The sequence below is a fragment of the Lissotriton vulgaris genome, chromosome 6 (assembly GCF_964263255.1).
Source record: "Lissotriton vulgaris chromosome 6, aLisVul1.2, whole genome shotgun sequence".
In the NCBI taxonomy this organism is placed as follows: Eukaryota; Metazoa; Chordata; class Amphibia; order Caudata; family Salamandridae; genus Lissotriton; species Lissotriton vulgaris.
The window spans coordinates 580,546,354-580,560,010 of NC_141694.1; the positions used below are offsets into that span (position 1 = coordinate 580,546,354).

At 45.4% G+C, this 13,657-nt stretch overlaps 1 protein-coding gene across 1 annotated transcript in view; it reads left to right on the forward strand.

Annotated features, from left to right (window-relative positions):
- Positions 1 to 13,657, forward strand: part of LOC147707671 (hormonally up-regulated neu tumor-associated kinase homolog A-like) — a 413,280-nt gene that overhangs the window by 340,228 nt on the left and 59,395 nt on the right. Inside the window, exon 8 of the mRNA XM_086925234.1 lies at positions 11,843 to 11,935. Within this exon, the coding sequence (XP_086781360.1) occupies positions 11,843 to 11,935 (93 nt within the window). The remainder of the gene's footprint in view (positions 1 to 11,842; positions 11,936 to 13,657) is intronic.

Genomic DNA, 13,657 nt, shown 5'->3' on the forward strand with positions numbered 1-13,657 from the left:
GTGGACACCATTTCCTCCATATCGCGAAGCTCCTCCTGTGGCGCAGGACTCCCACCTCCAGTCTGCATTGCTACCTTCCAGTTGTTTGCGAGTTTCAGCTTGGTTTTGCCCTTGTCATCGTTCCAGCACCTCTTGACCTCTTCCATTGTCCTCTTCAGCACTCTCACTGCATTCACCTTCTCCATGATGGACTGCCATAGCCCATTTTTTGATGGCAATGACACAGCCGACCAGCTCGCGTCCTCCCTGAGCATGAACCCTCCCACCAGCACAACGAACCCAAGCCAGGCGGCCACCAACCTCACGAAGTGGATCAGCGACTGCGCAGACGAGTTCGCCCCCCTGAGGACCCCGCCCAGCAGACCCGGCAGCAAGAAAGCCCCATGGTTCACCGACGAACTCAAGAGCTCCAAGAAGAACTGCCGAACCCTCGAGAGAACCTGGCGCAGAGACCCAACACCGGACAACATGACTGCCCTCAAGCTCGCCACCCGAAAACACCACCAACTCATCCGCGCCACCAAGAAAACTGCATTCAAGGAACGACTGGACAACAACGCACACAACAGCAAAGAACTCTTCAACATCGTCAAAGAGCTCTCCAACCCCAACGCCGGAAACAACGGCATCACCCCTTCGCAAGACCTCTGCAACTCCCTCGCCTCCTACTTTCACAACAAGATCGCGGACATACACAACAGCTTCAGCACTCAACCGACGAACACCACGACCGAACCACCGCCCCCCACCACCACCCTCCGCGCCTGGACTCCGATCAGCACCGAAGACACCGTCCGCACAATGAACTCCATCCACTCCGGATCTCCGACCGACCCCTGCCCTCACCACGTCTTCAACAAGGCCGACGCTATCATCGCACCCCACCTGCGGGACATCATAAACACCTCCTTCGACACCGCTACCTTCCCGGAGAGCTGGAAGCACGCCAAACTCAGCGCTCTACTCAAGAAGCCATCGGCTGACCCCACCGACCTCAAAAACTACCGCCCCATCTCGCTGCTCCCGTTTCCTGCAAAAGTCATCGAGAAGACCGTCAACAAGCAGCTGGCCGCCTTCCTCGAGACGAACGGATCCCTCGACCCCTCGCAGTCTGGCTTCAGGGCCAACCACAGCACCGAGACCGCCCTGATCGCAGTCACCGATGACATCCGAGCTCTGCTCGACAACGGAGAATCAGCGGCCCTCATCCTCCTCGACCTCTCCGCGGCCTTCTACACTGTCTGCCATCGTACCCTAGTACAACGCCTCAGCAACGTCGGAGTCCAGGAGAAGGCACTGGAGTGGATCATCTCCTTCATCGCCGGAAGGACACAGAGAGTCTGCCTCCCTCCGTTCAGATCTGAAGCCACCAAAGTCATCTGCGGCGTCCCTCAAGGCTCCTCGCTCAGTCCAACCCTCTTCAACATCTACATGAGCCCCCTCGCAGACATCGCACGCCAGCACAACCTCAACATCATCTCCTACGCCGACGACACCCAGCTGATCCTCTCCCTTACAAACGACCCCGCCACCGCCAGAGCCAACCTTCACGAAGGGATGAAAGAGGTAGCCGAATGGATGAAGAACAGCCGCCTGAAACTGAACTCAGATAAGACGGAAGTCCTCATCCTGGGATCCTCAACGCCGCTTGGGACGACTCCTGGTGGCCCCCCGCCCTAGGCAGCGCACCCAAACCAACAGACCACGCACACAACCTGGGCTTCATCCTGGACTCCTCCCTCTCCATGACCAGACAAGTCAACGCCGTCTCCTCGTCGTGCTTCAACATCCTGCGCATGCTACGTAAGATCTTCCGGTGGATCCCCACCGAGACCAGGAAGACGGTCACCCAGGCCCTCGTCACCAGCCGTCTGGACTACGGCAACACCCTCTACGCCGGAACCACCGCCAAACTCCAGAAGAGACTCCAGCGGATCCAGAACGCCTCAGCACGACTCATCCTCGACATCCCCCGTCGCAGCCACATCTCCGGACACCTGAGAGATCTGCATTGGCTCCCGGTCAACAAGAGAATCACCTTCCGTCTCCTCACCCACGCACACAAAGCCCTACACAGCCAAGGCCCAGGATACCTCAACAGCCGCCTCAACTTCTACGCTCCCAAACGCCAGCTTCGATCAACCAGCCACGCCCTCGCCGCCGTCCCCCGCATCCGTAGAGCCACCACAGGGGGACGGTCCTTCTCCTACCTCGCCGCCAAGACATGGAACTCCCTCCCCACCCACCTCCGCCTGACCCAGGACCACCTCGCCTTCAGGAAGCAACTCAAGACCTGGTTGTTCGAGCAGTAGCAGATCCCCCCCCAGCGCCTTGAGACCCTCTGGGTAAGTAGTGCGCTATATAAATGCAATGATTGATTGATTGATTGATTGAGTGGAGGTGACGAACAGTTGTTGATGGGGTTCGAACACCTCCGTTATCCAGATTCTGTTTTCCTGTGGACTGAAGTGCTTCTTCCTACTCTTCTTCTCCTTGGCCTTCCCTGACGTCCCAGGCAGGTCCTCAGGGGGTCTTGTGGGGTTCTGGTCCTCCTCCGTTCGTGCTCCAGCAACATCCATTGTGCTTCGCTGTTGTTTGGCATTTGTCAGTTTTTTTCTATTTGTATGGTGATTTTTCCCACCTGACGCATGTGAATTGCAGGCCTGTAGCTGGTTGTTGCTGATTTTTGTATCGCGATTGCCTCATCACAGCCTTTTTTCCATTCGTGTTTCGCATTTTTGCGGAGTGGCATTGATTTGAACACGGTCATTTGACGAGTTATCTGGAGCATATCGCATGGTGCCACCGTGTTGAAACTGCTTCGTTAACACAGCATAATTTCCCCCTGACAGACTGCGATGTTGGAAGTTATGTTACGTTAATTTTTAAATGGCTATCACACATTCTTGAGAATATGCCCCTATGTCCTTTAGTTCTCCATCAAAGACCAAGCAACAGGGCCCATGTAGTGCATTACATTATACTTATGTTTCAACTAATTTGTCTTAAAATGCTGTAATGCTTGGCTAATCCAATGGCCAGCACATGAGATTTATGAGATTATATCCACATAAATAATGAAATTGTCCCCACAGCAGGATGACACATATGCAATGCATCATTATATTTTGGAACATCAGGTCTGTTGCAATCAAATGTTAACAAAATCAGTCCTATAAAGAAGTTGCCCCACAGAAAACCATAAAATACTCATTACAGTTATTATAATTTTTGGTGCACATAATCTAAGAACACTACTTTTCCCATAGTTTCCCACAGTAGGCCATGCAATTGTGCCACACCTACATATAGACAATTTCTCCAGACTGCTACAGAAAAGTCCCACATCCGCTCACTAAATTGGTCCCACAACAGATTAAGAAACATCTGCCATGTCATCCCTCCTCTGGAACTGGAAGGCAAAGGTGATGAAGGTGGCTCATCTGAGGTAAGCATGAGCGGTAAATCGGTTCCGCTTGCGGATTTTGCGAATTTTCGGTAAATTTGCGATCCGCGAATTTACTGAGAATTCGCAAATCCGCGAGCGGCGGATCCGGGGGCAAAAGTTGAAGCCTGGCCTGTTGTACCTATTTTACGATGGCGCCGGCAAGCTGCCAGCGCCATCCTAAAATAGTTACTAAGTTAGCTTCAACAGGAAGCTCTAATAGATAAAATAAAGCAGGTGCTCGATTTTATCTATTAGAGCTTCCTGTTGAAGCTAATTTAGTAACTATTTTAGGATGGCGCTGGCAGCTTGCCGGCGCCATCGTAAAATAGTTACAACAGGCCAGGCTGGTGTAATTTCCTTTCCCAAATCTACCGTGGAACATCAGCTGTGATGCTGGATAGAGGCCTTTGCATCCTTGACTTTCACTAGCGCAATACCTGTGCTGTTCTTGTGACCAGGGGCTTCTTTCTCTTCATCTGCTGAACTGATCTTTCTCTGACCTTTTATACACACAAGACGCATTGAAGCCATGCCTGTTTGGCCCCGCCCACACACTCGCGGTTTGCACCGTCTTCCCGCCATTTACCCACTATGATGGACAGCTCACTCAGGGGCCCCCTGCGCCCTTCGGGGCGATTGCATAGTAACACACACATGGTCGCTCGAACTAGTTGAAGCTCAAATTCAGTGACTCATTCATTAGCCCAAAAACAATCGTGAGCGTCGTCGAGGCTGGACAGGTGTGCCTTCATCCCAAATCTACTGTGGAACATCAGCTGTGATGCTGGATAGAGGCCTTTGCATCCTTGACTTTCACGAGCACAATACCCGTGCTGTTCTTGTGACCAGGGGCTTCTTTCTCTTCATCTGCTGAACTGATCTTTCTCAGACCTTTTAAACACACAAGAGGCATGTGCACTCGCATGGAAGCCCCGCCCCAAATCCGCGGATCCGCAAATCCGCAAAATCCGCCGATTTTGCGGATCCACGATCCGCAAATCCGCAAAATCCGCGGATCGTGGATCCGCAAAATCCGCCCATACTTAATCTGAGGCTGGCTCTCAAGGGTCGGGAAATATTCCTCTCTGTTTAGTTCAATGTTCATTGAGAAACAGTGAGACATATGGTATAAACCATTTTACTGTGTACCCATGATGTAATCTTCCAGCTACCTTCAATTAGTGCTTAGTAGCCCATTTTTAAAAGGTGGGTTTAACGTAAGGGCACAGGATGTGGTGTGGTAGCGGTATACTAAAGGCAACTGAACTAGTGTTGCTCCAGTCTTTCACTAATGCCTGTCCTTACATTTCCAGACTAATTCCAAATATGATATGCAGTTCACTTTCCTATGTGTGCTGTAAGGTTGCATTAAAACTAAGAACTCAATTTAATCTTACAAACGTCACACTTTATTGGGCTATTGCATTCATTTATCTTGCAGATCTGAGGCTGTTCTCCCAGAGCCTTATATATGAAAACTGTTGCATCACTGCCCAAAAGCAGTGATGCAACAATTTTCACTTTGCCCTCCTTGTGACAGGATGGATGCGCCGTATTTAATGTAAGTTACAGATACGTCAGTATTTCTGACGTATCTGTAGGCGCAAAAGTGGTGAATTGCTGGGGTGTTTCTGAAAACAGACACAACTCCAGCAATGTGTCCTTTCATGTAGGGCAAGCCCCATCTGAAAGGGCCTGCGTCAGTCTTACACCTGCTATGAGGCAGGCTTAAGATATTTATGCACTAGCGTCCTTGAAATGATGCACCAAAATCTTATAGATTTCAATGCACCCCTTCTACACAGCTCTTTGCATTGTAACGCCCACCCTGCATACATTATACCCGGGGCAGGTATAATGTGGCGCAGGGGTTTACAAAGCGACACATTTGCCTAGGTGCGTCACTTTGTAAATAGGGTACAGCATTGCGCATTTTTTACACCGCTGGTGCGTCATAAAAAGTGACACAATGGTGGCACAAAAGTGTCACAAGTGCTCATAAATAAGGTCCTCAGTCTCTCAATAGCAGCCAGTGCAAAGTAGACATTGTTCTATATCTCCTTTCTTTAACATGACATAAGTAAGTCATGAAATAATATATGTGGTAGTTTGGTTGCATGTGCATTTCTCTAATTCTTTAGCATTTCACCTTTCCAATGTGCAATTCATGGTTTTTCTTTTGAAACACCTCCTTATTATACTCAGTAATAGCAGCTCTTCTTTTATTGAACATTTAGCATCTCTTCCCACAGTGGAATATTGGCCAGTGGTTTAAAACTTAGGGGCTGATTACCATGGCGGGCGGACTTGGTCCACCCGCCAAAGTAGCAGTGATTGGGACCGCCCGCCAGACATGCGGCGGTTCCACCACTGCAATCAGGATGCGCCCACCATATTGGCGGGCCCATCTTGAGGTTTCAACATTGCGGGTGGTGCTGCTGGCTGCAGGGCCGTCCGCAATGTTGAAAGTGGTTGCACTGCATTTCCCTGCACCACGTGGCAGGCACCACGGTCTGCCTGCCACTTGGTGCGTGGAAATGCAGGGGCACCACCATATTAGTAGCCCTTCTCTGCCCGCCAGGCAATCGTTACGATTGCCACGGGCCGAAAAGTGGTGGACGGACTTTGCTTCTGCCACGATACGCACCGCCAATGATATATGGCTGTGGGTAAATTTCATTGTGATGGCGGAACAATTGCCACCGCCAGCCTGGCGGTGGCGATCGTTCTGCCAACGTAATGAGCCCCTTAGCTCGGGAAAGTTCATTTTTTGGTCTGGTCTGGTCTGATATATTATCAATTAAATACATTGTATAATATACTTACTTAAAAGGATTTTCAGTCAGCTCTCTTCATCCATTGGTCTGTTGTTTTGTCATTCACATTTTGTTTCAGCCTACTACAGTATACAGGATCAGACAGTGGGTCAGTTTACTTAAGCCACTGGTTAACTTCACTTTGAGTGACTGCATTTTGGGGATCATTATGATGGCGGAATGATCTCCACAGCCGGGCTGGTAGTGGCGATCGTTCCGCCATCACAATGAGATTTACCCATTGTCATATTAGTATGGCGGTGGGTATCGCGGCGGACTCAAAATCCGTCTACCGCTTTTCCGCCAGTGGTAATTGTAACGATTGCCTGGTGGGCGGTGCAGGGCCACTAATATGGTGGCGGTGCCTAGCAGGCACCGCCCGTCATATTAGGATGTGGGTATTGGAAAGGCCTTTCCATGGCGGCGATGAAGCCATGGAAAGGCTGGTGGGGATTGGGTTTGGGGGCCCGTTGAGGGCCCCCTTTGTTTAGAGGTGTGTCGCTGCACTGAGGGGTACCCATGGTAACCCCCTGCATTTCCATGCATCAAGTGGCAGGCACAGCATTGTGCCTGCCATGCTGTGTAGGGAAATGCGGTGCAAGCACTTTCAACATTGCGGACGGCGCTGCAGTCAGCAGCACCTCCCGCAATGTTGAAAGCCCAGGATGCACCCGCCAGTATGGCGGGCGCATCCTATTTACAGTGGTGGGACCGCCCCATGTCTGGTGGGTGGTCCCAATCACTGCTACGGTGCCCGCCATCGTAATCAGCCCCTTGTTTCTCGAACAATGGGCACATATGCACACAAGGATAGTTCCCATCAGTGTCAAGGATTTTTATTTTTGCATTAGTGCTTTAGTGTTGTTTTTTGTTTAAAGCCTCATATGATAGCAGGACGCTTTCTACCAACTCTTTATGCACAGAGCACATTCCAGCTTTATTAATTTCCTGCAAATGCTGTTGTAAATTCCTTTTGGAGTGTCCCTTGTTTATCTGACTGCTGATTTTTATACCACACCAGAATGTTTACCACGTAAAACATTTCTGTAATGAGTTATCATCGTTTTAGTGTGCACACAGTGCACAAAGCAAAACATGGACTCACTGACATGAAACATTTTCCAGGAAAAAATCCGACCTTTATTTTGCTAAATTTGCAGCAGTTCTCAGACTTTTGTGTTTTCTTGATTCTTTCTTTACTGCTTTCTTTCTTCCTTGCCTTCTTTCTTTCCTTTGTTATTTCTCTCTTGCCTTCTTTCTTCCTTCCTTCCTTTCTTTTTTCCTCATTCCTTGATATCCTTCTTACTTTTTTCATTTTTTCTTTCTTCTTTTCTTTTTCTCTTGCCTTCTTTCTTTCCTTCATTTCGTAAAACAAGTTATTTCTCTCTTTATTCCTTCTTTCTTTCTTTTCTTATTCGTTCTTTGTTTTCTTTCTTCCTTTCTTTCCTTGTTTCTATCTTCCTGTCTTTCCTGCCTTCTTTCTTTCATTATTTTCTTCTTTTTTCTATATTTCTTTCTTTTATTTTTCTTTCATAACTCCTTTCTTTCCTTCTTTCTTTCTTTCCTTCATGTTCCGTGCCTTCTTTCTTTCTGTCTTTATTACTTCTTTCTGTCTTTCTTGCCTTCATTCTGCCTTTCTTGACTTCTTTCTTTCCTTCTTTGTTTGTTTCTTTTTTTCTTTCTGATTCTTTCCTTCCTCTTTTCTTCATTTCCTTCGTTCTTTCTTTTTCTTTCCTACCTTTTCTTATCTTTCTTTCCTTCCATTTTTCTTTCTTGCATTTTTACTTCTATCCTTTGGTTTTTCCTTGTTTCCTTGTTTCTTTCTTTCTTTCCTTTTTTCTTTCTTTTGTTCCTTCTTTCTTTCTTACTTTCCTTCTTTCTCAAATTCAACAGGCTGCCAGCCAATGGCATAAAAATGTTATTTTTAGGTCTTTGTTAAGCAAGACCTTTTGATTTTATCACTTTCTTTGTTTACTCTCTTTGGTCTTTATTTACTCTCTTTTGTCCTTTTCTTTGTTTCTTTCTTTGTTTCTTTGTTTGTTTGTTTGTTTGTTTCTTTCTTTCTTTCTTTCTTTTTCAAAGGCAAAAGGCTTGCAGTCAAAGGGGTAAACATTGGCTTTTTTAGATCTATATTAACACAGACCTTCTGATTTGAATAACATAATGTGTATGGCATGAGTATTTATAGGGCTTTTCAGTCACACTTCATCCAGCTGTCTTTGGTTGTGCCATTCACATTTTAATTCTGCCCACCACATAAAGGGGCAATGGTCAGCTCACTTCAGTCATTGCACAACTTCACTATGATTTACCCCATGCTGCCTGTTCATAAATCATATACATGCAAAATAGTTCCCTTCAGTGCAATGGAGTACTATGGTAATGTGCGCTTTTTGAGACCAAAAACATTTTTCCCTCTAGCCAATGTTTTTCTTTAGATTGATGAAGGCCAATATGGTTTAGCAAAAACAATTAGAAAACAAAACAACAATTGGCAAAAGGTTGGAGGCCAATGCCAGACTTATTGCCATTGCCAATGTTTGTTTGCAATATGGCACAAGGCCCCAGTCTGTTGTGTGTTCTCCACCAAGTGCTGAACAGAATGCTGAATCATTTTACATGAGTCTGACTCCGCCTGAGAAAACTATCATTTGCCTTCCTAAATCTACAATATTTAGTTTCTCTGACCTTTGAGATCAACTTGAATGCTACACTGCCACAATGTCCTTCCTGAAATTCACAAACTACTTTTACACAGGGGTAGCTGTTCTTCAGCCACTCTGTACCCCTGCACATTTTTTCAGCTGTATATCTAAAGATTATTTAATTGCTCAACCTATGTGTGCATTAAATCTTACCAGCTGGATCTGAGTTGGTTACCTTGAGACCACCAAGCATGTCCAAAGGGAAATACAGTATGCCACTGGTGGCATTCACACAGACTGAATCATACAAAGCCGAATTATAGACAGGTTAGTATGATTTTAGGGGTGTATGATACCTTATTTAGAAAAAGTTAAAAGTTTTGTGGTGTTTTATTTAAAATGATTACATTGCCTTTTACAAAAGAGGTGTATGTTACCGACTAGGCAATTCCTTTCCAAGTTGTAGGTATTATTTATGTGATGAAGATAAACAGTTCAAGCAAATTTGATATCTGGGTAATGCTCCTCCATGTTAATCTTTATAGGAACAATCACATCTGTACCCTACTAATGACTCCATTAGAAGTCAGGAGCAGGGGTAACTTTGGGGGATACAGGTGTTCCTGATCATAACTTGCCTATTGTTTCTCCACCCAAAAGCCTTGGTCAGGAACACTAAGGCCAATTTTATCAATTTTATTACAAATGAAAGTGGAACCAGTAAAATTGCAAGAAAGTGCAGACAGCAGCTGTGAGCAGAGTCAAACTCTGGCTCCCATCTGATGGCTGCAACTCCACAGAGGGAGTATGGAAGACTCTAATGTTTCACTTGTAACAAGTCCCGGAGCTTCATATGCCAACCATCCCTGTCCCCTCCCCTGACCTTCAGAGAGCCTGCTGTTCCTATTTGTATCTACTATTCATATTATATGGCGAATGTGAGTTTAAAGGTCTCATCATTCTGCCAAAAAGAAGGATCTACATGAACGTTTTGAACCAGTGAAAGCCAGTCAATGTGTTATTCCTCATTTTGGGGTGCATAACTAGTACCATTCATTCTAGCTACCCAGTATTTTTAGCTGACTTGCAATCAGGCCCTAAGAAATTTAGAATGTGTAAGCTTTTTATTGATCTGTGTAATGATGTACACTTTTTAGACATCACCGCAGTTAATTTGTAAATTTGCTTTTATGCTGTTGGTCAATAGACACTGTGAAGTACTCCTAGAAATAAAAAGGTGTGGATTTGAATGGAAGAGAAAACATTATTTATTTTGCTTTTCATTTGTGATTTTAAAGACATAACGTACCACTTTAATGCCACTTGTCTGGAATACCTTGTCTCTGAATTGAATTTTAAGGGGAAAATAGGGGCCGAGTAGGTGCAGAATCATCACATGTGGCACTCGAGTAGGGGCTATGTCTTACAGCACTGTGTAGTCTAACGATATGGGGACTGGGCTGGCAATGTCACTCAGGGGAGCAGAGAGGATACAGAGGGTGGATGTTAAACCTTACCTTACATAATAATAAATGACTTGTTGGCGAGAAAGCTGGTTCTTTCATCTTGCTGGCCGTGTAGAGTGAGTGCCCACATGTGGAATGGTCCTTGTGGACAACAGCAGATGATGCAGTATATTTGGATCTATCTCTGTTTCTTTGATAGGGGTGAAGTGATTAGGTAGAGTGGTAGCCCTGCTGCATCTCAACCTTGAATTACACATACAGAGTAAAATGATTTGCATCTAGGTTTCAAGGCTGGTAGTAGTAATGAACCGTTGAACATTAATTTGGTGAGGAGTGATGAGGATAAGAAATAGATTTTCTTAGGCACATTTATAAAACAAAAGTGGGGAATTTATTTATTTATTTATTTATAAAATTTCTAAAGCGCACAAATACCTTCCGGTGTCTCGGCGCTAGAGTTCACAGAATCTGGAATTGCTGAAGATGTTAGTGACTGAGGTAGAGGATGAGGAGGATGTAGAGATGTATTGTGGAGATAGGGGGAACATGGTTACAAAAGCTCCTTTGATATGTCAGGATAACACAATAGATGTAATTTATTTGAAATAAAGATAATTAAATTTCCTAGCTCCTGATAGAGCTCCTGAAAGAAATGCCATCTGCTGGAGGATGTGTCGTGATTGACATCTCTGCTTCACATCTGTTAAAGGTCGGGCCTGACTGAATACAAAGGAGAGGCTGTGTGCAGCTTCTTTGATGTCAGAGCTGAGGATGTAGAGCCAGTTGGTATGGATCATTGCATGTCAGAATATAAAATGTAGATGTAAATTGATACTTGTATAGCGCACTACTCACCCGCAAGGGTATCAAGGTGCTTGTACGAATACCGCTGTGGAACCCATCCTGGCTTTCCCTGTGAGGCGTCCACTCCTGTGCACCCCCAAGGTGGAGGCCAGGCATCCTTAGCGTTGTGGGGGCCGTTGTGGAGATTAAGCAAGCCATTGCCCAGAGTTGCAGAGTGGGACTCCATGATTGGAATAGGCACCGAGGCGAGAATTATCAGGTCCGTGGAATTTTTGAGCCCAAGACCCTCCGAGGCGGGGAATTGAACCCTGGTCCCGGGCTAGACCTCTGCATCAGGGTCTGCCGCTCTAATATATTATCTGACATATATATCACAGTATGAATGTTGTTTACAAAAATGTTGATTATTTTCTACATTATATTCCATCGACATAAGTCTTGTAAAACCATATTTAGATCACAATATTCTGGTACCCTTACCATAGGAATATAATATTAAACCCATAATACATTTTACTTTAAATATAGGCATCTCCTTAACGGATTGTGACATTGTTAGTTTAGAGCTTACAGAGTAAACGTTATAATGAAGTGAACATTGTGGAAAATTAAGATTTGGAATTTGAAACTCATTTTGTTGTGTACTTATGTGCCCTTTTCTAGAAAAGAGGTCCAGATGAATGGAATTCAACAACCAAAGCCTTTTTGTTAGACTTAGAAGAAGGTGGTGTGTCGGTTAAAAGTCCTCTTACTCAGGTACAATATGTGCACAGTATATTTACACGTTTATTGTACATAGTGCATTAATTATTCACTGTTCTTTACATTTCAACAAACACAAGCTGCAGATGAGAAAAGTGCTCCAAGTCGAAGTGTGATATAGATTTTGTCAGAGCCCTAATTATCCACAGGCCGAATAATTCAAAGGTGATGCTGAGAGATGGGGAAGGCAGATGGTCCCATCCCAGGCTCTGTCTACCAGGCAGTAACAGCTTAACACTGGAAAGGCACCCAGAGAAAGATGCCATTAACCCATCTGCACATTACCTGGACTCTGGAGATAGATTCCCTGAAAGATTCTATGAGAGAGAGAGGGAAGTGAAAAGGAAGGGATGCAAGTTGCATGACCATGAGTGGACCAAGACAAGAAAGAGGGCACCCCTGTCGACGGAGGGTAATCAAAATCTTGGTAGAATTTAGAACAGTCTCCGGTGAATGAGTGCAGCATAAAGGCAGCTAGTCGCCCTGCAGAACAATTGTTACATGGTTTTATTTAAAAGAACCAACAGCAGGACCAGAAGATTGCAAGTCAAGTAGAACCACCTTGCATCTAAGGTCATCCTCAGTCCATGGGATGTATTATGGAATATATGAAGTAATGAGGCAGGGAGGAGTATTACCAAGGGCAGGCCAAAGGAATGAAGCAGAGAATTACCATCCTGGAAGGCAGTCATAATCTGAGTTTGGGGTCAAAGGGAAGGGTAAACTGAGGGAAAAAGGTGGGGTCAGAGAGAGGGATGTTTGGTCTGGTGGCTTAGTGGACTAATGCGTCAATTGCAGGGGCCTGTGTTCAACCTCATGGTCACAGGTTCAAATCCAGGCGGGTCCACTCAGCCTTTCATCCATCTGAGGTCGATAAAATGAGTACCATTGCGTTGAATAACAATGAACATCTGTTATTTAGCGCTAAGAGACCTCTGGGTGAACGTGCGCTTTACAAATACACTTGTCATGTTATGTTATGAATGAGCAAATTTACCGACAACATCTCGGGAATCAGACATTACAGTGGGATTTGGATCACAGATGGGCAATCTAATATTTTTTAAACAATAATCACAGTGAATATACATACAGACTACAGGAGGTCTGTTGCACTGCACTATAATGGTGGCAATGTTTTAAGCAAGAGCCATAATGGTATCATGGCTAGGCCTGCTAGCATGTTGCACTTGCTTAGTTTACCTGGTAACCGCAGGCGCCACCTTGCTTCCTTGCACGAATGTGTCTTAAACAGAGATAAAACAATGTAAATTTTAGTTGAACTATAACAAAAATATAGAGAGTCTTTTTGTTTATTCATGATCCTGCGAAAAATGTTCTAAGTCGTATTTAGTGGGAATAGTGGGTTCATTTATTAATATTTGAACCCAGGTGGAAGCACCACCTCAACGCAGACCTGCACCTGTCACCACTTCACGAGGCTCCTGTCCTGTTCACCAGTGGTGTTTAGTGATGTTCCTCTCAAACAGGGTGGTGGCCAAGACTAGCTGGAGGTGACATCTTGATGTCTATCATGGCATATAGGTTGCTTGCACCTAGGATTCAACTTCACTTGAGCTGTGGAACCAAGAAAGGGTAATCCTGGGGGTTACTATGGGTGTGACCGTAGATATCTCCCTCTGCTCAGGGTATCTCTGGGAATTCTATCATGACCACATGCATGTATATAAGAGGTCAAAGGAGAGATGGAAGTTA